Raw genomic sequence first — 27,488 nt, forward strand, 5'->3', positions numbered from 1 at the left:
CAGGCAAGAACACTGGAGTGGGTTGTCATGCCCTCCTCCAGGGAATCTTCTCAACCCAGGGGTAGAACCCAGGTCTCCTGCATTGCAGGCAGACTTTTTACCATCTGAGCCACAAGTGAAGCCCCTACATAAACTGGCATGCGTTTAAAAGGATGGCACTAGCTACTGCGTAGACACTGAGCTGCAAGGGGCAAGGCTGAGAGTAGGGACACCAATCATGAGAAATGACCGCACACTGAGCTGGAGCAGCAGCCGTGAATGTGGGAGGTAGTTAGATTCTGGACATATTCTGGCTGGCTACAGGGTGTAGGAGAAAGAGAATTTAAGGATGATTGCGAGACTTTTGAGCTGAGCAACTAAACTAACACTTTCAGATAAAGACTTTTCCTTTATGGAAAACTGACAGACTGCATCTCAACAAGTCGATTTGGAGGGAAATGGATTTTACTATCAGTTAAAAAGCAGTTATGACCATATTATCTTTTACTATGATGAGTTCATTGAAACACTGCAAACATTTGAACATTTAATCTTTTTAAAGTTTGGACGGGGTGTCTTTGATACAGTAACGGATTCGCTTTTTTAATTTAATTCTTGTTTCTTCTTCTCCCTCGTCCCCCCAAATCTTCTGCTTTCTATTTCTGTAAAAGCAGAAATGAAGGACTTCCCTGGTGGTCCAGTGGTTAAGAGTCTGTGCTATCAATGTAAGGGGCACAGGTTCAATCCCAGGTCAGGGAACTAAGATCCCATATGCCATGTGGCATGGCTAAAATATTTTTTCTTTAAAAGCAGAAATGAATTAAATTCGCAGATATTTCTTTCTGTTTTCTATGATTAAACTGTTGGGTTTTTTTCTGACCATGCCATGACACTTGTGAGATCTTAGTTCTCAGACCAGGGATTGAAGCCAGGCCCACGGCTGTGAAAACATCAAGTCCTAACCACTGGACCACCAGGAAATTCCCTGTGATTTGAATTTTGAGTTCTGATCAAGAACAGCAAAATGGCCCATGTGGCAAATGTGGAGCGAGCAAAAGGACATGCAGGAAATGGGAAATGAACCACTACTCCCATCCAGTCTTTGCAAAACCCCTGGGAAGCCTAAACCATGGGCCCTTCCCACTTCAGCTCCATTATAAAACTGCCCTACTTTAAAAACATTGCCATCATCGAATTAAAGAACAGTAACACTAAAAAAATGTTTTGCAGTATAACTTAATGGAAAAACATGCACTAAAAAGACTAGGGAGGGGGAAAAAAACAAGTTTGTGTAATTCCTAGTTACTCGTTCATGCATTTCCTGTTAAATTTTATCTTTATGAAGACTCGTCTAGAGCCACTGTCCTCTTTAACACTGCAACTAAGCCCTGAAAGCATTCCACACAGAACTAAGTCCCAAGCAGGTCTTCACTGTCTCAAGTTGGTATATTCTGTATAACTTCCATCAATTCTTACATTCTGTATAACTTCCATCAATTCTTACATAAAGGAACGACTGGCTTTGTAAACAGGTACTTCCTCACAAAGTCATAATCATAGATTTAAGTCAAACCTAAAGATCAAAAGCTTATTTAAAGAAGAACAAACATCATAGACCCCTCTATAGTTTATATTATATTTATTATATATGTGTGTGTGTATTTAACATCTTCTATATGATTACCATCTTCTCTACGACAAGGCTTTTAATAACTATGTGAGAAGAAACCATTTGGGGAGACTTGAACAAAACTGTCTCACAATTTTTCTTTAGGGAATCTGGTATCTGATTTTAATTATTCAGATAACTAGGTACCATATCCTCTTACAATTCCCTGAATGTTATAAAAGGGAAGGAGACTTTCATAAACTACAATAAATATTTTTAAAATGTGACCTTTTTGGAGGGCGGGGAGGTAGGCTATCTTGTTCACTGTTGTATCTCGAATTACTAGGACACTCCTAGCACATAACAGATGTTCAGTAAATACTTACTGATGTATACCTGCTCACATGAATGAATAAATGAAAAGCCCAATTGACTGGTATATTGCCCCAAATGGTGGTCTAAGCTAATAAAAAATTGTATTGCTATATTAGTTATTCCACGCTAAGGATAAATATGTGGTATTTAATGATAAGAATTTTTTAGGAAGTACCAAAGGTGGACAATTTTTTTTCACAACATAGGGTTTTATGATGAGAAGAAAAAGTAAAAATGGTCTATTTGTAATGAAAATACTGACTAGATTTAGAAGACAATACTTTTCCTTAATGATTACCAAATTAAAACTCTAAAGAACAGTATAACTTAGTTTCAGATATATAGAGAGTGACCTGTGACCAACAGTAACAGGAAAATCTTGAACTTTCAAACATTTTTTTTCCAAAAAAATCAAAAGCTTATTCAAAAAGATATGATTATTTCTGTAAGACAGAAAATTTCAATTTCTGCTGTGATATAGGAGATAGTATTTAACAACTTAAGAAAATAACAGAGAGGCTAACCGGTTTCCCCAAGGTCACACAGCAAGTTAACACCGGTACCCAAAGCAACGCAGAGCTGCTGGCTCCTGGGCTTCTCTACTTCTGGCTGAAACTGCACTGATTCAAGAGAATTCAACAAGTGGGTATGTTTGTGTTAGCGGAGGGGAGAGATGAACTTCATTACCTCTATCTCTAGACACGGAAACTGGCTCTCAGAGGGTAGTCACCTTATACAATTTATGCAAGGAGTGAAAGGGAGGAGCCAAAATACAGATCCAAGACTCTTCCTGCTGCAAGGTAGCTGCTTCCTACCACGTTCTGTGACACCCTTGTGGAATTTACACTGCAATTCTCATCTCCTCTCATGTAACGTCCTCTGCTGGGACTGTTCTCCTTTCAGACTCTCCAGCTTCACCCGTCAGTGAACCCCTGCTACTGACTGAAGTGACCTTACTCTTTAGGTTCACCAGGGAGAAAATGGTTTACCAGCTTGTCTTCCCTCCCAACAGTCCTGACTCACTTATCAAAATCCAACGCCTTCTTCAAAGCCCAACTCGACTGACACTTCCTGCAGCAGTTCCCTTTATGTGTCAACTCGACTAGGCCACCATATCCAGATGTATGAAAGTCGCTCAGTCATGTCTGACTCTTTGCAACCCCATGGGCTATACAGTCCATGGAATTCTCCAGGCCAGAATACTGGGCAGCCTTTCCCTTCTCCAGGGGAATATTCCCAACCCAGGGATTGAACCCAGGTCTCCTGCATTGCAGGCGGATTCTTTACCAGCTGAGCTACCAGAGAAGCCCCTATCCAGACATATGGTCAAACACTATTCAACAAGTCTCTAGGAAGCTATTTTTTTTAATAAGAGTAACATTTAAATCAAATAGACTTTGAATAAAGCAGATTACCCTCCATAGCACTGGCGGACCTCATCCAGTCAGTGGAAAACCCTAAGAGATTGACCTTGCCCAGAGAAGAGGGAAGCCTGCCAGCTGACTACCTCAGGACACAAACAGCAACTCCTCCCTGGGTTTCCAGTCTGCAGGCCTACTCTGCAGATTTTGGATTTGCTGGGCTCCACAGGCCTGTGAGTCAATTCCTTAAAAGAAACTGCTCTCCACATCTATATATCCTGTTAGTTATGTTTCTCTAGAGAACCCAAATACATCTTCCCAAAATCTCCTCTTACCATTCCACTCCTGAAAAGTACCTCCAGTTGGCATCTACCATATCCAACCTTCAGATATTTGTACATACCATACAATCTTCCTTAATAGATGGAAAAACTCACAGAGGACAAGAGTGCCATCTCGCACCACTCTGCATTTTAGAGCGCCTTTTACTTAGGGACTATACTAAACATGTTGAAGGAATGTCTAGAGACGAATCTAGAAGGCAGGGGAGGTTTCCAAAGCAGGAAGGAAAAAGGAAGAGGGAGATACTGCCAGTACTGGCAAAGAACAGAGAGAACTGAGCAGCCCAGGTGTCAAGACACATTGAACAGACCAGACAAACAAGTATGAAAGATGAATGGAAGGAATTAGAAGGCAATAAGGAAGATCCAAGTTTGCAATGCTCCAAATGCTTGTGGATGTTTGTCTTTATCTTCATGTCAATGATACTTAAACCTTTTTGATAAAAGGAAAGTGATGTAAACAACCACCCTTAAGGAAGATGCTTAAAGTTGGTATGTATGTGGTATGTACCATGCAGATGGGTGGGAAAGATACAAGTTAGGAGGCCAAACAATGACCACGATAGTGGTGTCAGGTACGATGAAGCATGCTTTTCCATTTACTAGCCAGATTAATCCTCACCAGATCTGGTTGTGAAGAGACTAAATCATAGAAAGGATAAATAACTCACCTAAGGGCATACAGAGAGCGAGTGGCAGAGCCAGAATTCAAACCCAAGTCTGTGCAACTCAAAAGCCTGTGGTCCTCACCACTTCCCTGTATCTCAGGCCAGAGCTAAGAAAACATAAAGCAGGGCAAACAAGGCTGGAGTGGATTTAAATGGAAAGTGGGAAAGCACAGGGGCAACCATGGATTCTGAACCACAATGCATAGCTTTGAATCACAGCTCCTCTCTTCTTCGTATCTGGGGCAAGTTACTCAGCCGCACTGGGTCCTTGTTGCCTATTCTGTAAAATCAGAAAAGTAGTCGTATTTTAGTAACAGCAACTTTAAGAGTTGTTGTTAAGGACTAAGAGACTTGAAGATGTTAGAATTGTACCCTGGCACATATTAAACATTTAATAAATGATAATAGCCATTATTGTTAATAATCAGAAAGATCAATAATCATAAGGATCTGCAACTAAGTGCCCAAATACCTGTTTTTATGTTTACTAATGTGCCCTAGGGACCTCAGACACAGTAGGCATGCAACACATGCTTGTTTAATAATGAACTCAATACACGGAGCACAGAGAAAGCAAGATCAAGTAGTTAAAATTTTCGAGCCTTAAAATCTGCTTTTCATTTTCCCAGTAATAATAATAACAAATTCTGTGGAACTGTTTAATAAAACAAACATGCATATTCAGGAAATGAGTCCACTTGTCAAAACTATATGGGAGAATGTCCATAGAAAATGTACTGCTGCTGCTAAGTCGCTTTAGTCGTGTCCGACTCTGTGCGACCCCATAGACGGCAGCCCACCAGGCTCCCCTGTCCCTGGGATTCTCCAGGCAAGAACACTGGAGTGGGTTGCCATTTCCTTCTCCAATGCATGAAAGTGAAAAGTGAAAGTGAAGTCGCTCAGTCATGCCCGACTCTTAGCGACCCCATGGACTGCAGCCTTCCAGGCTCCTCTGTCCATGGGATTTTCCAGGCAAGAGTACTGGAGTGGGGTGCCATTTTACTAGAATGTCTATAATACATGTACAGCAGCACAGTCCACAACAGTCCCAAACTGAAACCAGTCCAAATGTCCTCACAGTAGAATGTGCAAACTGTGGTGTATGTCTGTACTGGAATATTAGGCAGCAACAAAAAGGACTGAGATCTAACTCTCCTATACTGTTATATGGATGACTCTCACAAAATGGTGACTGAAGAAGTAAGAGACCAAAGACAATATATTATATTAGTCACTTTAAAAAGTTTTCTTGTTCTGGAAAGATCTCAGATGATCAGCCATTTTCACATATGTTTCTGGAGGGACCACAGTGTTTTCACCGCTGGCATCATCTGTGTCAACCCACTGGCGAACATCCATGGGTGCAGCTGTCATGTCAGGAAAAGCCTGGTAGCCTTTATGATCATGCCCCTGGAGGATATGAATGAGTTCACCACACATATTCTGGAAGTAGTCAATGCACACATGATGCTGAGCAACTCGAACAGCCAGCCTTCAGCAGGGACAGCACCTATCAGCAATCCAGGAATGGGTGAAGCTGGGAGCTTCAGTGGAAATAACTTCATACCAGCAAATGGCCTCATCGTGGCCCAGAACCAGGTGCTGAATTTGATCAAGGCTTGCCCAAGACCTGAAGGACTGAACTTTCAGGATCTCAAGAACCAACTCCAACACACGTCTGTAGCCTCAGTCAAGCTAGCTGTGGATTTTCTAGGCAACAGGGAGCACATCTATTCCACCGTGGATGACGATCATTTTAAATCCACAGATGCAGAATAACTGGATCTAATTGGGTATCTGAGATATTTTCCAGTTGGACCTTTTTTTGCAGCCTCTTGTCTCCAGCTGTGCATACAATTGGCGAGTTGACTTCTAGGAAGTAGATTTCATCTAAAGATCTCAACTGACATCCTTTTGAAACTTACTACTACTCTTCTGTGTTTTTGATGGACTTCCCTGGTAGTTCAGACGGTAAGGCGTCTGCCTACAATACGGGAGACCCAGGTTCGATCCCTGGGTCAGGAAGATCCCCTGGAGAAGGAAATGGCAACCCACTCCAGTATTCATGCCTGGAAAATCCCACGGACCGAGGAGCCTGGTGGGCTACAATCCATGGGGTCACAAAGAGTCAGACATGACTGAGCGACTTCTGTGTGTGTCTGTGTTAAAAAGTTTTTTAAAAAATAAAGTAAAGCTAGCCTATGTTGTTTGAAGTCAGGTTAATGGTTACTCTGGGGGCATAGAGACTGGGAGGGAACAAGAGAAAGGATGTGAGGGGCTAGCGATGCTCCAAGTTTTGATCTAAGGACTGGTAACCATACAGTCTGATTTCTGCACTTGTATGTATCACACTTCAATAAAAATTTACCTAAAAAAATGACTGATGGTAGATAAAGAAGGTAACAACATGACTTCAAGTGGAAGTGTCTATGAGAGCGTGGAGGAACGGCAAGCACCTGGTATAACAAACGATAAAAGGATAGAGAGCCCTGGATGGCGGTCGATTTATGACAGGGAAGGACAGAGCTAGCTACAGGAAAACGGGATGTTTAGAGAAGGATTTAAGGTCAGGAGAAGGTAGGAGGAGGGTAACAGTTCATCACTGTCTAGCTTTCTAGGTCTCGCTAAATTTGGTTGTGCAAGAGTGAGCAAAGTGCCCCAGGGAGAGGTTATCAACAAGCAGTACTGTCATCATCACCCTGAGGAGCCTAAAGCAGGACTACCAGGCAACAGAAGGGCGCCTATGAACACAGACGCTTTAAGAAAAAGCCTGTACTCTGCATACACTTCCAGGGCCAGGTATACAGGAGATACTCAATATATGCATGAATGTATTCTAGACAGTCCTCAGTAGGGGGTCAAGAATAAGATGTAAGTGGTATAAAACTAAGACACATCTATCAGAAACTACCTGTAAAGGCAGAAGATGTTTAAGTTTTATAAAGATCATAGATAAAGAAAAATTTAGAAGGGCAGAGTTCTGGCAAATGAAGGATCAGATAAGGGAACAGGACTGGGAGTCTAGGAGGGAGAGAATTTCAGGAGTGGACTCTCCATGTCTAGTGTTGGTCGGGAGTGAAATGAATAGGAAAAGGTCCCTGGTTCTGAGGTGGGGGTTCCCATGGTAACCTGCAAGGGGCTCAAATGAGCCAAATAAATGATGGGCATAATTTCTCAAGGGCTCCAGATGGAATGGCTAAACAAAAAATGATGGAAGCAGTAAGCAGATAAACAGAATACAAGCAGAAACACCAGGCACCCAAAGGTAATAGAAATATTAAATAGTAATTAAGAAGTAAAAATGTGTGACATGAATATTTGGGGTGAGTTTTTAAAATAGAAAAAAAAGGTTGATTGAAAAAAAAAGGCAAGGAATCTATGAGAAGCAGATATTAAAGATATTTGAAAATCACTGGAAACTGGAGCTTGCCTGGGGAAAGCAATGACAATCAAGAAAAAAAAGTGGAAGGGTCAACCTTCTTGCAGACAGCAGACACCCAGTCTGGGACCTGGGTGAAGGGTAGGAGAAGAGAAGCAGCAGCTGGAACATATTAAACACAGATATGGGCACAGGACGCCACTCTAGAAGTAGATGCCAGCCTGGGCTTTTGGCTCTGGATCTGATCAGGGTGGTTTCTTTAAAGAAGACCCTCATTTGATGGTCTGTACTGTCCTTTATCATGATAAAGTTCTGTGTTTCTTAAATGAAAATCATAAGAGGAGAATCTGTACAGTGGCCAAATGAGCCTCATTCACAACATTAGTAAACATGATAATTAAATTATATATACAGTATTTCATTTTGGATGATCAAAAGCTAGATTGATTCTCTCTCATTTATTTAACGCTCTCTAACCAGTTATTTATATGTTGGGTCAAGGGTAAAGAAAAGTAAAATGTTTTAGTCCTGGGGTGGGTGGGTGGGTGGGTGTGTGTGTGTGTTCAGGTGTAAATGCAAGTATCACAGAGCGATGAATAAGAACCTCTGTGATTCAACATTCCTCTCCTGCAGATGGTCAAAGCTCTAAACAGATTTCTAATCATACTGTAGTTACAATCACACAATGTTACAAATTGGCAAATAATCACATTAAATCAGGAAGGAAAAAATCTCCTTTAGTGTATAATGGTTATGAGATTCGTGACACCCTTTTGAAAATGAACCAGATGTAAAGAACACAGCTTTCTTTTATGTGGTATTTTCCAACTTCCTGTGGATAAAAACATTTCCAGGCCATATTTTTTTTCTAAATATGAGTTAAATTTTCTTGTAAAAGATTGTCAGAGTATTAGCTCTCAGGATAAAACTCTCAGTACTCATAACAAAGGGGAGCAGTTCAGAAATTGTGTGTGTGTGTACACACTCACAACATGAAACCTCTCAAAGTATAGGAAGGTCACAAAAGATAGTTTAGAAAATTAAAATACCTCCAATCTAGAACTGAGAATTTCTATCTTTAGTTTGCTTTTTTTTTTTTTACTCAAATATATTGTGGTTCTGGTTGGTAATTAGAATCAAGGATTCCATAAACCAGTCCAGAAAATAATACCTTCTTTAATAAAACTAATGATGAAAACTCTGATGTTTTTACAACTTGGGAATTTTATTTGGCTGAAATGTTTTTATCATCACTTCCAAATTCATCTATTGTTTCATCTTACATTTACCTAAATTCAATAGAAGTTGACATATTGGCATGGCAAGAGAATTATTGAAATCCATACACAGATTCTCAGTTTTGATATATTTTTTTAAATTAAATTTATAATTTCAAAGCATGAGTAAACAATGGAAAAGGTCTTACATACGGTTTTAGGGTCCTAGAGTACTACAATTTAGGCCAGTTCTATTAAGGATGTACATAATGTCAATATAGTCAAAGCTATGGTTTTTCTAGTAGTCATGTATGTATGTGAAAGTTGGACCATAAAGAAGGCTGAGTGCTGAAGAATAGATGCTTTTGAACTGTGGTGTTGGAAAAGACTCTTGAGAGTCCCTTGGGCTGCAAGGAGATCAAACCAGTCCATCCTAAAGGAAATCTGTCCTGAGTGTTTATTGGAAGGACTGATGCTGAAACTGAAGCTCCAATACTTTGGCCACCTGCTGCAAAGAGCCCAATCACTGGAAAAGACCCTGATGCTGGAAAAGATGAGGCAGGAGGAGAAGGAGATGACAGAGGGTGAGATGGTTGGATGGCATCACAACTCAATGGACATGAGTTTGAGCAAGCTCCGGGAGATGATGAAGGACAGGGAAGCCTGGTGTGCTGCAATCCACAGGGTCACAAAGAAGCGGACACGACTGAGTGACTGAGCAACACAATGCTAAATTCTTGTACAATCAGGAAATTTAATGACTTATTTGAGGATATACCATACATTATATTATGTATAATCAGTTATGCATTAACAAATTTTAACTAAAAGGCTAAAATTTTAGACTATAAAACATGAGAAATAAAAACTAACCAAAATTGCTGCAGAACCTCGGTTTCTCCATTATGTTCATGTCAGGCATCATGAAGATGCCCACCTATTGTACAAATAAGACCATCTACCCTCTGGGCTTCCCTGGTGACTCAGTGATAAATACTCTGCCTGCAAATGCAAGTTTGATCCCCGGTTCAGGAAGATCCCTTAGAGGAGAAAATGGCAACCTACTCCAGTATTCTTGCCTGGGAAATCCCATGGACAGAAGTGGCCGAGAGGGCTACTGTCTATGGGGCGGCAAAGAGTTGGACATAACCAAGTGATTAAACAACAAAAATAATTTATTCTCCAGGTTCCTCAGCCTAAAATGAACTCTGCAACTCTTTAATTCCTTTCCAATTCCTCCAATCTATCTTGAGAATCTCTATTTACTAACATAAAACACTAGCTATACCTGAAAGAACATCAGGATGGAATTTCCTTTCATTTAACCAAACAAAGTTTAAGTCTCAATATGGCATTAATTAAAAGATTTTGACCAGGCAATCAAGAGCGGGGTACAAGAATATGCAATTTTTTAAGGTACATATTCTTTTTTCAATTTTTGCTGAAGTATAGTTCATTTACAATGTTGTATTAATTTCTTCTGTACAGCAAAGGGCTTCCCTGGTGGCACAGACAGTAAAGAATCCACCTGTTATGCGAGAGATCTGGGTTCGATCCCTGAGTCAGGAAAATCCCCTGGAGAAGGGAATGGCTAACCATTCCACTATCCTTACCTGGAGAAATCCATGGACAGAGGAGCCTGGCGGGCTACAGTCCACGGGGTCGCAAAGAGTCAGACACAACTAACTTTCATTTTTTCATGCATTTTTAAAGAATGCCACAGGCGCTTCTGAGCCCTGCATTCTAAAGACCACACTTAAAGACACAAGCAGTCCAATTTCTTAGTTTTGCTTTTTTAAAAAAAAAAAATAATAATCATCATCACTTACCAAGAGTCATCATTTTCTTAAATAATTTAATTGAAATCTGTTTATACTCGTCACACTACACCCTCTTCAAGTTACAAGTACTGCAAGACTGGCCCCTCTTGCTGTAGCCAACCTGGCTTCAAGACCCTGAACAGCTGCTCTGACCATGTGTGAAGTTGCAGGCCAGGCCTGCCTTATCCTGTTTTCTCACACGGGTCTGATAACCTCTGCACAGTAAGCATGACCAGCCTGGACACTCTGGGCAAGATCTGACCCCTCGTATGGGACTGGGGCAGGAGTGGGGAATCTATTTAGGAAATTCATGTTGATGATAACAATACAGTTTTTGCTTAAATTACTTTTTGCAACTCTACCTTTAGGAAGTGCCAGAGGAAATAAGGGACAAAGTTCAATTTCATTTCAATGACATCAAATCCTTTATCTTTGGAGGGTAATTTGATTTCTAGCACTCACATTGCTGTTGTTCAGTTGCTAAGTTGTGTCTGACTCTCTGGATCCCATGGACTGCAGCATGACAGGCCCCCCTGACCCTCACTATCTCCCCGAGATTGCTCAAATTCATGTTCATTGAGTCAGTGATATCATCCAACCATCTCATTCTCTGTCACCCCTTCTCCTCCTGTCCTCAATCTTTCCCAGCATCAGGGTCTTTTCTAATGAGTCAGTTCTTCACATCAGGTGGCGGAAGTAATGTAGTTTTAGCATCAGTCCTTCCAATAATATTCAGAGTTGATTTTCTTTAGGATTGACTGGTTTGATTTCCTTGCAGTCCAAGGGACTCTCAAGACTCTTCTCCAACACCACAGTTCAAAAGCATCAATTCTTCGGTGCTCAGCTATCTTTATGGTCCAAATTCTCACATCCATACATGACTACTGGAAAAACCATAGCCTTGACTAGACGTACCTTTGTCGTCAAAGTGTTCTCTCTGCTTTTTAATACGCTATCTAGGTTTGTCATAGCTTTTCTTCCAAGGAGCAAGCGTCTTTTAATTTCATGGCTGCAGTCACCATCTGCAGTGATTTTGGAGCCCAGGAAAATAAAGTCTGTCACTGTTTTCACTGTTTCCCAATCTATTTGCCATGAAATGTTGGAACCGAATGCCATGATTTTAGTTTTTTGAATGCTGAGTTTCAAGCCAGCTTTTTCACTCTCCTCTTGCACTCCCATCAAGAGGTTCTTTAGTTCCTATTCACTTTCTGACATTAGAGTTGTATCATCTGCATATCTGAGGTTGTTGATATTTCTCCCCACAATATTGATTCCAGCTTGTGATTCATCCAGCCTGGCATTTTGCTTGATGTCCTCTGCATAGAAGTTAAATAAGCAGGGTGACAATATACAGCCTTGACATACACCTTTCCCAATTTTGAAACAGCCTGTTGTTCCATTTTGGTTCTAACTGTTGATTCTTGACCAGCATACTGGTTTCTCAGAAGACAGGCAAGGTAGTCTAGTATTCCCATCTCCTTCAGAATTTTCCACAGTTTATTGTGATCCACACAGTCAAAGGATTTAGAGAAGTCAATGAAGCAGATGATTTTTCTGGAATTCTCTTGCTTTCTCTGTGATCCAATGGATGTTGGCAATTTGATCTCTGGTTCCTCTGCCCTTTTAAAATCCAGCTTGTACATCTGTAATTTCTCAGTTCAAGTACTGCTGAAGTCTCACTTGAAGGATTTTGAGCATTACCCTGCTAGCATGTAAAATGAGTGTAATTTAGTTCACTAATTCCTAAGACGTCGATGTTCACTCTTGTCATCTCCTGCTCGACTATGTCCAATTTACCTTGATTCATGGACCTAACATTCCAGGTTTCTATGCAGTATTGTTCTGTACAGCATCAGACTTTACTTCCAGATACATCCACAACTGAGCATCATTTCCACCTTGGCCCAGTCTCTTCATTCTTTCTGGAGCTATTTCTCCATTCTTCCCCAGGAGTCTATTGGACACTTTCTAACCCAGGGAGCTCATCTTCCAGTGTCATATCTTTTTGCCTTTTCATACTATTCATGGGGTGCTCAAGGCAAGCATACTGGAGTAGTTTGCCATTCCCTCCTCCAGTGAACCACTTTTTGTCAGAACTCTCTACTATGACCAGTCCATCTTGGGTGGCTCTGTATGGCAAGCCCCTTCGCCATGACAAGGGTATGATCCATGAAGAGGCTAGCACTCATAAGTCAGTACTATTAAAAAGTTTCTAGCCAAAAAGAGTTTCTACAAAAGCAGGGTTTTTAGTGATTTGGACCCTGCTAATCATCAGTTAGCAGAATCAAGAGTTTCCCAGGTGGCGCTAATGGTAAAGAATCTGCCTGCCAATACAGGAGACACAAGAGACATGGGTTGGATCCCTGCATCAGGAATCTTCCCTGGAGAACAGAATGGCAACCCACTCCCGTATTCTTGCCTGTGAAGTTCCATGGACAGAAGAACCTGGTGGGCTATGGTTCTTAGGGTCTCAAAGAATCGGATACAACTGAATGATTGAGCACAGTGAGCTTAGCTGGCTTAGTTAGATACTAAGCCCCTTGGTGGCACTGTAATGTCACAACCTGACTAGATTAATCTACATTCCCAGAACTCTCTTCCCTGTACATTTCTGGTTACCAGGGCCAAAACTGATTGACAACTATCTGCACAGCAATTTCTCATTACCTCACAAATGTTTGTTATTTAAAAAACAAACATTATTTGAATATCCACTATGTGCTGAACATAGTAATGGGTGCTTTCCAAATTAATCCTCACAGGAGCTATGCTGGCATCATTTCTAATTGAGTATAAACACAAAAGCTGAGTTTGAGGGAGTTTACAGACCCTGGCCAAGAAACAAATACCTGCAAAGTAGATTTCCTGAGTACAAATCTACTACAGCAGAGTTTGGTTTTGAACTATATTTTACTTCCAGCTAATATTTTCCTTGAAGATTAGACCAAATACCAGTTCTTCACTGATTCTATTAGTCATTCAAAATATATACACAGTGCAGTCTGGCAGATACCTAACTTGCATTCATATTTTCCACCAATATCCATCTTTTCACAATTGGTCATTTATTTCAAGGATCCAAATTACTGACCTTTTTGAGTTTTCCTCGATCTATGGGTTTCTCTGTTTATTTATCACAGTTCATGTCTTCTGAAGACCTTCTTCAAAACATTTGGTGTCCTGGTCAAAAACATTTGTTTCTAACACTGCTTCTTCATTGCTCTGATTTTCTGGTAAATTATCATGTGTCTGGCTTGTATTTTAGTGAAACTTACGTAAAATTTGCTGGGATTTGCTCTGAATAACAGTAACACCTTTTCATGTTGGCAGGAAACATTTTTACACTGGCAACGCATCCACTCATTCTGGCCAGCTGCAGGCACAAGATTGATGGGCTAACCTTGAGAGCTGGGCTGCTGTAAACTGAAACATGTTGCAACATGTCCCTGCTATGACGACTCCTCCCCTCCGCTCACAAATTACACCAGAGAGCACAGTATCATCCTTTCACAGTCACACCTGGGAACTTGACACTGGCTGACACCTTTCTACTGTTTATTTCCAATGTCTCAATTTTCCACTCTTCTAAAGGGCTTAGTGTCATCTGAAAGCTTGGCACTTTCACTCTATGCCCAGGGCGGCAGATCACTGATAAAAATGCTAAATAAAACCCATCTCAGTTCCAATCTCGACAGAAGGCTCACTATTTAAAGGACTCCATTCAAAGAAGTGCCTGTTTTCCCTTGCCCTTTGTTTCTTCCGTCTAAACTGCTTCCTTCCCTTGGACAAAACACATCTCTTCCAGTTTCACAGGCTGTCTTAGCTGTGGCAGGGCAAGGGAGGGGAGTATGGGGTAAGGCTTTTGGAAATTTAAATAAATCCTCTCCCATGTCTGCATCCTTGGCTAACTTACAAACCATGCCAGTGCCGGCTGAAGAGCCAGACTTCCGTCTCTAAGCAGTGGTGTGACTGTGGGCAAAGCCCCTTCCTCTCCCTAGCTCTCATCTCCTTCATCTGTACAATAAAGCAAATGGCCTCTAGAATGTGTGGCATCTCACGTTTGGGTATAAAGCCATGACTCTGGTAAAGCTTAGTTTACCTTGATAGACAGCAAACTACTTTTTCAAATAAGCTATGTTTGCTTAAAATTTGGGTGGTTTCTTCTTTTTTTTCTGGCCCTACAGAACATTTAGTACCTTTCTGATGGATGCAATCTTTTATGAGTAATCAGAGATGAGGCAGATATTGAAAGCAATAAAGAGGGGAAATCTGAAAGACTTGAGCCACATCTCCACCACATAAAGTACAGGAACATGTTATCTGGCACTCTGCAGTGATCTGACATAGAAAGAAACTTTCAAACAAGGATGTAAGGAGAACGATACTCGCACATCCATTTGGACCATCCAGTTTCTGGTAGGTGGCTAAAGCATGAAGACAGCTGGACTCTGAGTGCCACAGATCCAGATGGGCCACTGCGGAGATATGGGTTGATCACAGTATTGAGAAGCACGCCAAGTTATACAGAAAGTACAAGTATCAGCGGTCACAACCTAAATGCCTACAGAGCCAGCAGGTCGCATGAAGGAGTCCATATTGCACCACAGGGAGTCAGGGTAATGGGCAAACTGGACAGCACATGCCTACCTGCAAGGCATCCAAGTCCAACTCTTTAAAAAATGGTGCAGGTACAACAAAACCCACCAGGAGACCAGAATCAGCTCTCACGCTGCTAGTTCATCATCTCTGATTTCCAAGTACTCCTCCCCTGCTGTTCTCTGCTCACCCTTCAGTAGGAGCTACCCCCCACTCCTGCTTCTCTAGTAAAGCTGGGGAGTCAGGGGACATGTGGACAGAAGTATTTCTCTGGCAATGAAATGTGAAGGATTCAACTAATTGATGGATAAAATCTCCACTTATCAGTAATAAAACTTCTATTTGGGGAAAAACCCACAATCCTTTTTCAGAGAATGATAATAGAGCCCCCTTTATGGGATTGTAGCCTGGTGGCTCAGACGGTAAAGAATCCACTTACTATGCAGGAGACCTGGGTTTGATCCCTGGGGTTGGGAAGATCCCCTGGAGGCGGGGCAATGGCAACCCATTCCAGCATCCTTGCCTGGAGAATCCCCATGGACAGAGGAGCCTGGCGGACTACAGTCCATGGGGTCACAAAGAGTTGGACACAACTGAGCAGTCGACTAAGCACACAAGTGAGGGCCAAAAAAGAAAATTACGGAAAATACTTACCGCAGTACCTCACACATAAATGCTAGCCACTCTCATGGTTACTACTATTAAATTCTGTCTAATGACAGAATACCAACTACCTTCTTCCACAAAACCCCATAGAGTTATATTCTCAGGCCCTGCTGGCTAGGCTTGGAGGTCTTGTATTGGGTCAGAAAACAGCTATGCCATAAAAGCACAAAAAAGGACTCTATGCTTTCTAGATGCTGCTGCTGCTCAGGCACTGTGGGGCTCTTTCACGAGGGAGTCCCCCACGCCAGCCACTTCCCTCCTCCCTTCCCACCCATTCTGCCCCAACTTAAGGTCCCCCTCACTGAGATGCCAGGGAAAAAGCAGAGCAAAGGATTCTAAAACATCTACCCTCCTGTGCCTCTCTCTCCCTGCAAGATTTTTTAAAAAACCCAGTATTGAAATTAACACACTCCTCCCAATCCCACCCATTATAATGGTATCCCGAAAAATCTGAGAAATACTTTTTAAGGAAGTGGATGCTTTCTTAAAAAAAAATCCATACAGCATAGCTGGCATGCTTTGACATGACAAAACACCTCTTCTCCTCACTACTGTTTACTTTTCCCCCTCTCTCTACCTCTCAGCTGAAGGTAGACACTGTTGCGTGGGATCATTGGGTTCTACTAGGCTTTTGAACAAATTCAATATTCTAAAATTTTAATCCCTGCTGTATTATAAACCTTTATTACTCCATGAGTCAAATGTTGGATCTTTCTCAGTCTCCTGCAATGCAACTCTGATAAAGAACCATTTGGAATCAATGAATCAGTGAATAAACAGATGAATACATGTATTTTTGAAGATCAGGGAATGCAAAAAAAAACCAAAATCGTTGCCCTCGCTTAAGACATCAAGTTATATCCAAGCAGCTCAACAGAAACACATGATTTTTGTTTGCTTTTGAGAATTTCAGAACAGATCATCAAATACTAGTAAATACACATTAGCCATATGATTAAAAATGAGAATTTTAAACAAAAAAACAACTAGATTGTGTTTAAGTACTAACTTCATTTTATTTGGGTACACCTCATTGTTCTGTTGCCTAACCTTCTATCTCTCTACATATTCTTGCAAAAGAGATCTTTTTCCCGAGAGGGGAAAGAGAAGGATAAAAAGGATATCCATACATGTGGAAGACTTGGTATGATGAGGTAGGCACTAAGGTGTGCTTTTGCTTTAATTAATAAAAGTCTAAACTTTGGAGAGTCATCCTCTTTACAGAAAAACGTAAGGAAATCCTAGTTGAGGATTGAGATAAGCTAATTAATCAGCTTCTCTAAAGGAAATTCAACTGATTTTAGAATATTAATGGCTCCCCCAACTCTGCAGGATTTTTCCAGTAAGTCAAGTCCTGGGGCAGAAATGGTTACTAACGCCTCAATTTTATTTTCCTATTTGCATGCTGTTGCTGTTCAGTCGTTAAGTTGTATCTGACTCTCTGCGACCTCATGGACTGCAGCACACCAGGCCTCCCTGTTCCATACTATCTGTCAGAGTGCACATACAGAGTGAAAATTTTATTTTTGTTCCCCTGTGGATTTTTTTATTATTGTTATTTACTCTTTCTCTTTGATCACACCCATAACAGCAGACTCAGATCCGCCCAGCAAGTCACAAGGCAACAATAAAACCAGCAGAGATGAATGAACAGGGACGTAGGTAGCAGGCTGTCCTGGGCAGGACTGGCTACAGAATTTGCAGAGTCTAGTGAAAAATGAAATGCGGGGTTCGTTATTCAAAAATCATTAAGAATTTCTGGGCCTTCCCCAATGGTCCAGCAGTTAAGACTCCAAGCTTCCACTGCAGGGGGCACGGATTCAAACCCTGGTCAGGAACTAAGATTCCACATGCTGCCTGGTTAGGACTCCAAGCTTCCACTGCAGGGAGCACGGATTCAATCCCTGGTCAGGGAACTAAGATTCCACATGCTGCCTGCTGCAGCCAAAAAAAAAAAATCATTAAGAATTTCAAAAGAATGGCAGCAGAGCACAAAGCCAAGTTCAGTACCTTTCTGAGTGTGGGGCCCCGTGCAAATAACTGCACAGGTCACAGGCCCACAAAGCTGGGCCAGGAAGACACTTACCAGGCTCCCCGTGATTCAAGAAAAGAGCGAGAAAGCAAACGCCAGGAAGTAAATAACATGAGCAGTGTAAGCTTTACAGACAAACTCCAATTTCCAATAAATCAAATGTGTGGAAATGAAATAAATGCTGCTTGGAGACACTGCTCTTTCAGAAGAGAGAGGACATGTTGAGATCTGCTCATTATATACTCCCACTGACTAGCAAAGTGTCTCAACATGGAATAGGTGCTTAACACAAAGGTTGAAATCAGAAATAATGCAAAAGGCAACTCACATTTTCATCAACTCATCTCCTTTGGGGAATCAATTCTGCTGGCCTTCAAGATGGCTGTTTGTGGCACACAGCCATCCTCCTCTCTCATCTCATCATTCGTGACGTTGGCCACACAGTATAATGTTTGAGATTAAATCTCAGAATCAACAGCATCTTAAAATATCTGGCAGAAACAATTTCGTTCTCAATCATCAGACAGAGAGAGAACAAGTTCTCATTCACTGGCTGGAGCTGGCTCGGAGAAGGATTTGCCATTCTCAGCAAATTATATTATCCACAGGGAATTCATGCTGAATTTTAAGTCTGACTTGAAGGGAGTCCCTATTTCCCAGCCCACGGGTAAACTTTAAATAGCCATTAAAATGACATTTCAAAATAATAAAAGAACTCAGAGAACTGGAGGAACAAAATATATGGTGTTGTAAAAGGAAATGGAAACGTTACCATAATTAGAGCTTTTAAAAGAGACATTTTAAACACTGGTTGAACACTGACTTGTTTACAATAGCACTCGAGGCAGATGGCAAGAGACTAAGGAGGAAACCTTAGGTATTTACAAGAAAGGTAAGGTGAAGAAAGCTTTTGTAAGGTCACTGGAACCACTTCTCGAAGCCTAGTTAAAAAAAAAAAAAAATCAAAACACCAGTTTGACCTTCACAGGGATGTAAAACGTCTTAAGTGAATCTACCTTAAACATCAACAGAAATGTCAATAGCCCAAAACATGTAACTGGAAGTGGGGTACACTCCCCACCACCATCTAACACTGTAACAATGTTGTACCTCCCTTGTCACTCACCATCGTAACAGAAAATGCACCCATGCTCTTTATGGCACCGAAAGAGTGCAGCTTTCACCGTGGCCATATATTTCCAGTTAGTGGAATGACACATTGCCCCATTAGTTCTTCCCAGACAAGGAATTACATTTAACATTGTGGAATGCTCCCTACTAGTCCATAAAGAGATTAAGACTTTTTTTCAAAATCTTTCTGGAAATAACTACCAGGCAGTTTTACCAAGAAGGCTAGTAGAGAAGGCGATGGCACCCCACTCCAGTACTCTTGCCTGGAAAATCCCATGGATGGAGGAGCCTTGTAGGCTGCAGTCCATGGGGTTGAGAAGAGTCAGACATGACTGAGCAACTTCACTTTCACTTTTCACTTTCATGCATTGGAGAAGGAAATGGCAACCCACTCCAGTGTTCTTGCCTGGAGAATCCCAGGGACGGGGGAGCCTGGTGGGCTGCCATCTATGGGGCTGCACAGAGTTGGACACAACTGAAGCGACTTAGCAGCAGCAGCATGTAGCCTCATTGTCCAGTACTTTATGGAAGTTGGGAGATGTACAGGAGAAGAGTGATAACAAGAGAAGAGCGACCCACAGAGGCTGAGAAGTGCAGAACACACAGAGGCAGCGCCCACTGGGTGGAGGGAGCCTGCCACAGGTCCCACAGACCTGGAGTTCCCACCGGATGTGCTGCAGTGTGCCAAGACCGCCCTTGGAGGGCAGAGCAACTGTGCTGGCCACAGCGGTGGCTCCACTGCTTTGTCTAAACGGCGCTCACCTCTAGCAGCACAGACCACCCCACCTCCACAGCGGGCTACAAATGTGTCCTGGAAAAGAAGGACAGGCTATCTGGCCTTCTTAGGACAATTAGAAGCCCCTGGCTGCTTGCTGCTTAGTTGCTCAGTTGTCTCCAACTCTTTGCGACCCTTTGGATTTTGGCCTGTCAGGATCCTCTGTCCATGAGATTTTTCAGGCAAAAATACTGGAGAGGGTTGCTATTTTCCTCCTCCGAGGCATCTTTCCAACACAGGGATAGAATCCACATCTCCCATGTCTCCTGCATTGCAGGCAGATTCTTTACCCACTGAACCATCCGGGAAGCCCAGAAGGCCCTTGGCAATATGCAAATAGGCCATTCAACAGGGATAATGCGAAGACAACCATGTTCTGATAACAGAAAAATGCCCCAGAATTGAAAATTTTAGAAATCATGCATGCAGTGAAGGAACTTCAACCTCGAAGCCAATTCACTCTTCAAAAATTACTTCTTCTCTTACAAAGTGTTCTCTTTAGTATTGAAAAAACTAAAGAGGGACTTCCTCACTGGAGGAAGACTTGGAAAAACCCCAGTCCTAAACGAAAAGCAGTGATCTTGGCCAGCAGCTTTCTGGTTTCCCCTGGCTATTATTAAGGATCCTTCTGTTTGACTAAGAATTTCTCCACCTCTCACAAACCATCTTTCTTCATTCTGTGTCCAGAAAAATCTGAACACCATGTGTTTATAATGAGCCTGTTGCTATGCACATCATTAAAACACATTACAAAAATCTTTCCTTTGAGTCAGGAGGAGGGCAGAACGGGGGAAGATAAACTCCTAACCAGAGTCCCGTTGCTGAACAGAAAAGCTGGCAAAAAGGCAGAAGAGAAGCCAAGCAAAATGGAAAAAATTATGGTGGTCCATCCTTGAGTCATTTTAACCAAAGGGGGAAAAACGAACATTTTTAAAGCCCCAAGGTAATGTATCTTACAGCTTGGAGAGAATTCTCTCCCTAATCTCTTTCCTTTTCATGGTTTCATGACTCATCCTCCATCTGTCTGTTAGTGTGTCCTCTTCACCAGCTTTTTCACACTTCTTTAAGAATATTAAGAGTTTTTTTTCCCCCTTTTATGTGTACTTCTATGTGTATTCTCCCTCTGATAACTTTGGTCTTCTATTCAATCACCACCTAAATGTTGGTTCTGAACTGTCTGTTTCATCCCCGACTCCACCATAGTTATCTTGGCATTTTTCCCTCACTTATGAAGAGGCTTGTTTTTGAAAAGTCATATCTGGGAGATGAGAGGAAACACAGTACATCAAAATTAAAGGGAAAAAAAAAACAGGGGCTTCTCTGGTGGTCCCGGGGTTAAGAATCCGCCTGCTGATGCAGGGGACACAGGTTCAATCCCTGGTTTGGGAAGATACCACATGCCAGTAAGGAAGGGCTAGGAGCAAGTAAGCCTGTGCACCACAGCTGCTGAGCCTGTGCTCTAGAGCCCGGGAGCCACAGCTACTGAAGCCCACGCGCCCTAGAGCCCATGGTCCCAAGAGAGGCCACCACAATGAGAAGCCCGCACACTGCAAATAGAGAGTAGCCCCTGCTCGCCACAACCAGGGAAAAAGCCCCAACAGAGACCCAGCACAACATCAAATAAATAAGCAAAATTATTATTTTTTAAATTTAAAAACAGTGTCTCAATTTTCTAATTTAAAAAACACTGATCATCTTAATAAAGTCAATCACCTTCTTAAACAGCATGCAGTCAACATCCTTTTCTGATTTTTGGTGCATTGTTCCAAATACTGTATTAACCTGCAAGTTTTCAAGGATAGAACTGTCTGAAGATCAGAAATGAAACACACAGAATGAAATATACATTAAATATATCTTCATCTCTGTGTGTTTTTATATAGATTCACACACACACACACACAGACAGTATTAATTCTAACTTCCTTGTTCTTATTCAGAGAAGAAGTGGCTAATGTTATAGAACCTGTTTCACTCTCAAATAGAGGCAGCCAAATCACTGCAAACATGTGTTTCGTGAAAACAAGTGTGGTGGGCTCCAGACAAAGGCTTATTTTTCAAGCACAGATGGTTGAATGGTTGCCTCCTCCAAAGGGTTGTCTGCAATGAAAGGCAGATCTCTAGTTCTAATCTATGCAAACATCTTACTGTGCAAGGCATCACAAAGACTAACTGTTCTGTGTCGAAGCTGCAGATCCCAGGTGCTCTCAGAAGCCCAAGTCCGTCTGCACCTGAGCCATCTGGTCACTCAGGAAACAGGGACCGACTGGGAAGCCAGTCACTAGCCAGCTCCTGTGAGCGCTGCTGGGCCTTCGGTGAAACAGCGCTCTGGGATCCCACCCCACTACGGCTTCTCCTTGGCCGCTCTGCCTGGAGGACAGTTTCAATATTCAGTGGAGCCCCCAGATGCTTCTAAAACCTCCCAAGAAGGTTCACATTCCCTAGGGCTCCTAATGATTGTTAGTACTACAGCTCTCTTCCACTTGAATTCAGCTAAATGTTCATCTCTAACATCAAACTCAGAAGTCCTGAACACTCCAAAATGTTCTTCTGTCTGAACGAGGCCTCCTTTACACTCTGGTCTATATGTCCAAAACTAAGGGTGGGTCTCAGTGAGCCAAATCTGGATCATGGTTGGTGGCCCTCAACTTTCCCAAGTATATACATTCCTTTTTTCTCTTCTTTTTCTTTTTTTGGTCACACTGTGTGGCTTATGGAATTGTGGTTCCCCAACCAGGGCTGGAACCCAGGGCCCCCACAGTGAGAGCGCTGAGTCCTGACCACTGAACCCTGATGGAATTCCCTGCTTCTTTTCTTTATCCCTTTATCAATGTTCCTTTATTTACTTACAACACTTTTCTCTCTTGTTTCTCCATCTCTCCAGCATAAGTCTTTGACCTGCTCTGACACCCCTTGGCACATTTCAGTTTTCGGGCCCTTTGAGACCACAAAAATTCCTGCAATGCTGGTGCAGGGGGATCAGGGGTGGGAGGGGGAGGAGTACCAAAAAACTCCTCTTGCAAACCCAGCTCCTAATTACAAATATCCTTTCCCACAGAGAGAAGGTTATACCTGAAATTTACATAGGTTAGTTCCAGAGTTTACATCTAAAAAAAATGTCCTTCAAAGTTCTGAATTATTTTCAGTTAGTTTTTCTGCTCAGAGAGTCTGCTTCAAACTCCTCTGTTGAAAAACACTTCTTTCCTTCCTTATCAAACCTCTTACATGAACCAACCTAACCAAGCAAAAAGAAAGTCAAAAGTTCCTACTCTATACCTCAGGTTTTGAGATTTAAACATGCTTTGTTTCAGCTTTTATAGGCAAACATTGACAATCAAATAATGCAGCATTGTTTACTTATCTAGAAAATCTGAAACTGTAAAGAGTTTTATAGGTTAACTAATTGATTCCCAAGTCTGAATGAACATCAGAACTACCTGAGGAATATTGCTTATTTTAAACAACACATCCTTGTGATCCCCAGCCTGAGACATTCAAGTTCAGACTTCTGGTGCAGTCCTAGAATCCATATTTCGAATAAATGCTTTGGGTTAATTGTGATCCAGCAAGCCCTGGTCTGAGAATCACTGATGATTCCAACATCCTATCCAATATGGCAGTCTCCTCTTCAAGACACCACACAGGCTATTCACCCTGAACTACAGCAATCCCAGAGACCAAGGAGCCTGCCCTATTGTAAGTCTGCTTGTTCCACTTTTATATGGCTTTAATTATTAGAAACTCTGTTCTTATGTCAAGCCAAATAACCAAAGTCTTTCAACTCCTTGAACTTCATCGTTACTAACCCTAATTTTGTTCTTCAGAGCTGACACAGAATTCCCTCCCCATGGGAGTTCAAAGGCAGCTACTGCACCCTTGCAAGTCTTCATCTTTTTAAGCTTAAACAATCTTTTGTTTTTTTAACTTCATAAAGCGTAATTTCTGTGTCCCTCACCACTTCAACTGCTCTTCCTAAATAGACCTTACAGAATAAATCTGTCTAGAGGAACACCACTTCATTTTTTTTTTTTTCTTACAGGCTGAATTTTCTCAGTATGCATTAATTCATAGTCCATGTTTCACCCTTGGCCTTCATGGTCTTGCATTTAAAGGTCCAAGAGCTATGAATCAGCAAGTATTTATTAACCTAATGCTGTGTTCCTAACACTGTATAAAGAACTCAAGAAGGATTCAAAAGCTGGAGGAAATCATCTTGATCTGATTTGACTTGAGGAGATTTGAGGAGATAATTTCTTAGACAGAAAGGACTTAAATGAAATCACTCAAAAAAGCAGCACATGATGGTATATAATTAAGTGCTTCAAATGAATGACACCTGAAAGACTGATGTAGGTTTCCTGGGTCAGTCAGCTCTCTCACAGCCTCTGTTTTATAGAAACACCACCTATGTAACAATAGTTTGGATTAAAAAAAGAAGAGGATGGACACTATCACCTTAAAATGTTAATAAAAATTTCAACTGCATCCTTATTTCAGAAATTTAAAATCTAAGAAATGACACATATAATAATCAAGTAGCAAACTGTTCCTTTTATCCCAGATGTCACTGGCATTGCTTCCCAAGCACTCTGAATGCCATGATCAGAGTAAAAGGCTTATAAGTAGAGAGTTTATGCAATTCCCTTCATTACTCGAAATAACCATTTGATAAGGAAACACCCCCCACCACCTGCATATTTTAACGAACGTCAGTTGAAACATACTCATTTCATTCACAGAGCTGCAGACTCATCAGATCATTCAAGACTTAGATGCAAATCCCTCATTTTACAGATGGGGGAGAAATACCATTTCAAAGACGGTACAGGGTTTCTCCCAGGAAAAGCAGCCAATGAGCAGGAGGGTGGGGCCAATCCCCAGGTCTCTCTGCTTGCTGGCTTCCTATTTCTTTGTATTAAACCTACCAAACCAAAACTCTTACCCTGTCTGAGCTTTACTCAACTCTACTCCCATCTTCAGTGACCTTCTCAATCCTCAAATCCGAAGTCGGATGATGCATTTTGTTTGGGGATATTTTGAGGGAACGAGTGGACCAAACAGCATTAGGTGGTTAATTGATTTTTTAAATTAAATTCTAGCATATTTATTTTACTTACAGTCTCCAATTAATATTTCTATGCTTCTAGACACAAAATTCTACCTGTCTCAGGATCACTGCTACCTCACAAGCAGAAGAGGGAAACGCTGGCATGAGCTACATGGATTCAAACAAAAATTCTAAAGCTGCAAAGTGGTAAACAATCCCCAGCTACCTCCCCTCTCCTCCACTACACACACACACACACACACACACACACACACACACACCCTAAATCAACCAGCTCATCCACTTCGTCTGAAGCCTCAGTTACTCCACACCCTTGCTTGGAACACGGAGAAAAGCACCTACCTTGTGGCTTCTTGCTGAAGCCATGACACATTTGGCACATAGAACATGACTCCAAAGAAAAGCAGAGGCTCATTAGCGAATTTGTCCAGATGTTTCTTCAGAGGTTTCTCCAGCTCCACCCATCGTGCTTGCTGGCTCTTGCTGAGAAACCAAAGGCCAAAGTAGTGTGTCTAGGTAAAAAGACAAGAGAGCATCAGTTCAGGCCTCCTAAGGGGCATCCTGAGACCACTCCAGCGTCTAACCTCACCTCTGGTCCCCCAGCCCGGACACAAGGATACAGCTTTTACTTTGGAACTTTTGAAAAAAAAACCAGAGGCACACAGTACTTACTGTAAACCACCCCGAGTGTCCAGATGGCAGTATTCCTACCCATGGCTGCTCTTTGTACACGTGGGCACGGATGCACCTGCGTTAGGTAAGGGCAGTGGGTGATACCGACTGGAGACCATGCGGACTTATTCTAAGATCTCGAGGCTGACTTCCCTGTGCTTTCGGAATGCTTCGTGATCTCACGTGGAGCTCGCTGGCAGCGGCACACACAGCTCCTGCACCTGCTGCAAAGTAACTTACTGCTCAACTCCGAAGGTGGAACCTTCTGCCAACGTCAAGCGTCCGCAGCGCAGAATGTTTTCATAGGGTACCTGATTTGAACCGAAAATGGATTCACCCTGTTTGAGCTTTAATGAAGTACCTTAAAAAACATCGGCCTCGACAACTTCATTATACATAACTGCAGTGAGTCTCTCCCCCATATTAAGCATGGAGAGTGGAAGGAGTTGCTCTTCACAGCTGCCACAGGAGCCCCCGGTGGCTGTTCTTGGCAGATCAGTGCGGGGGGATTTGATAGATGAAAGTGAGATTTTTCACCCTTGGACTTGAAGCCTCAACTGGTTGAGTTTTGAACAATGTGCTAAATGATTAAAACAGGTACTTTTATGCATCCAATCCTGTCTTTATATTAATTCATGCTAGGATTTCAGGATTAGCACAGCAGTCACCCCCCCAAAAAAAAAAAAAAAACAGATCACTGCTTTTGAAGCATTCTTTTATATTTCAATTATAGCCCAGAATGGTTTACAGCACACCTGGAAATCTGCCTTCAAAGGCATGATTTCATTACAATGTTTAATTTCCAAAGGCATTTTTGTGCCCAAGTTCCCACTACAGCTGGCTGCACCCTCAACGATACAGTACATCAATCCTGTCACCACGCCACCAAAATGAGTAATCAAGTCTTGACTCTGAGTTTACTAGAAAACCAGACATATCCTTCCCTATATAAAATTGCAGATCTAAATATTCTGAATTCTAAATATTCTAAATGTGTGAGCTTTCAGATGGGACCGTTTCCTCCACGATGTTTCACAGGGCAAGTCAACACCAGAAATCTATGCATTTCTCGAGCAACAAAATGCCAACAAACAGAACCAAGGCTATGTTTCTATTTAAAACTTAGGCCAACTTGCTTGAGTGGATTCTGACCCTATTGTTCATTTCCAGCTCCAGCGAGTCCATTAGTTGTTCCAATGTGACTGATGATATAGAAGAAATGAAATGTGGCTGAACGGAAAGAAAATAGGCTTTGACGTCAGTTCATCTCTCAGCTTCTACACTCACTGTCTCTGTAACTGTATGAGTGATGGAGCCTTCCAGAGTCTCGGAGCTTTTTCCTCTGCGAAATGGGGATGGTGATTACCCCCATCAGCCACAGGCTGTTCGGGGCATAAATGAGATAAAGACCGTCCACCATGTGCGTGGCCCACCTTACATAACTACTTCACAAATGGTGCTTTCTGTTGCAGCTGTGTATCACCACGATCATCACCCTAACTAACAAAAAAAAAAAGCAGACAAGCCTCAAGCATCTTCGTCATCAGCCGCTATTGGCATCCCTGTCAACCAGAGAATCAGAAAATAGAAGTTATCTGGAAATAAAGGAGAAGAGGCAGGCAAAAGCAGAAGCTGGAAGGTCTACGAGTAACATAAAAATCTAAAAGGTATAAGAAAAACATCACAAAGCAGTGTCTCCCCAAAGAGTTTCTTTAAGAGTCTCATTAAAGGTGTTTATGGGACACTGGAATATCACTCTGAAGCTTTCCGAGGGGATCTATCACGTGGGCTTAGGCTAG

The 27,488-nt window shown here is 41.9% G+C and overlaps 1 protein-coding gene and 1 pseudogene across 1 annotated transcript in view; one reads left to right on the plus strand and one right to left on the minus strand.

Annotated features, from left to right (window-relative positions):
* Positions 1–27,488, minus strand: part of PTPN14 (protein tyrosine phosphatase, non-receptor type 14) — a 190,038-nt gene that overhangs the window by 80,881 nt on the left and 81,669 nt on the right. The window contains exon 3 of the mRNA XM_010853060.1: positions 25,360–25,529. Within this exon, the coding sequence (XP_010851362.1) occupies positions 25,360–25,529 (170 nt within the window). The remainder of the gene's footprint in view (positions 1–25,359; positions 25,530–27,488) is intronic.
* LOC104998050 lies at positions 5,323–6,349 on the plus strand (annotated as a pseudogene).

The sequence above is a fragment of the Bison bison genome, unplaced genomic scaffold (assembly GCF_000754665.1).
Source record: "Bison bison bison isolate TAMUID 2011002044 unplaced genomic scaffold, Bison_UMD1.0 scf7180017864322, whole genome shotgun sequence".
Taxonomy (NCBI): Eukaryota; Metazoa; Chordata; class Mammalia; order Artiodactyla; family Bovidae; genus Bison; species Bison bison.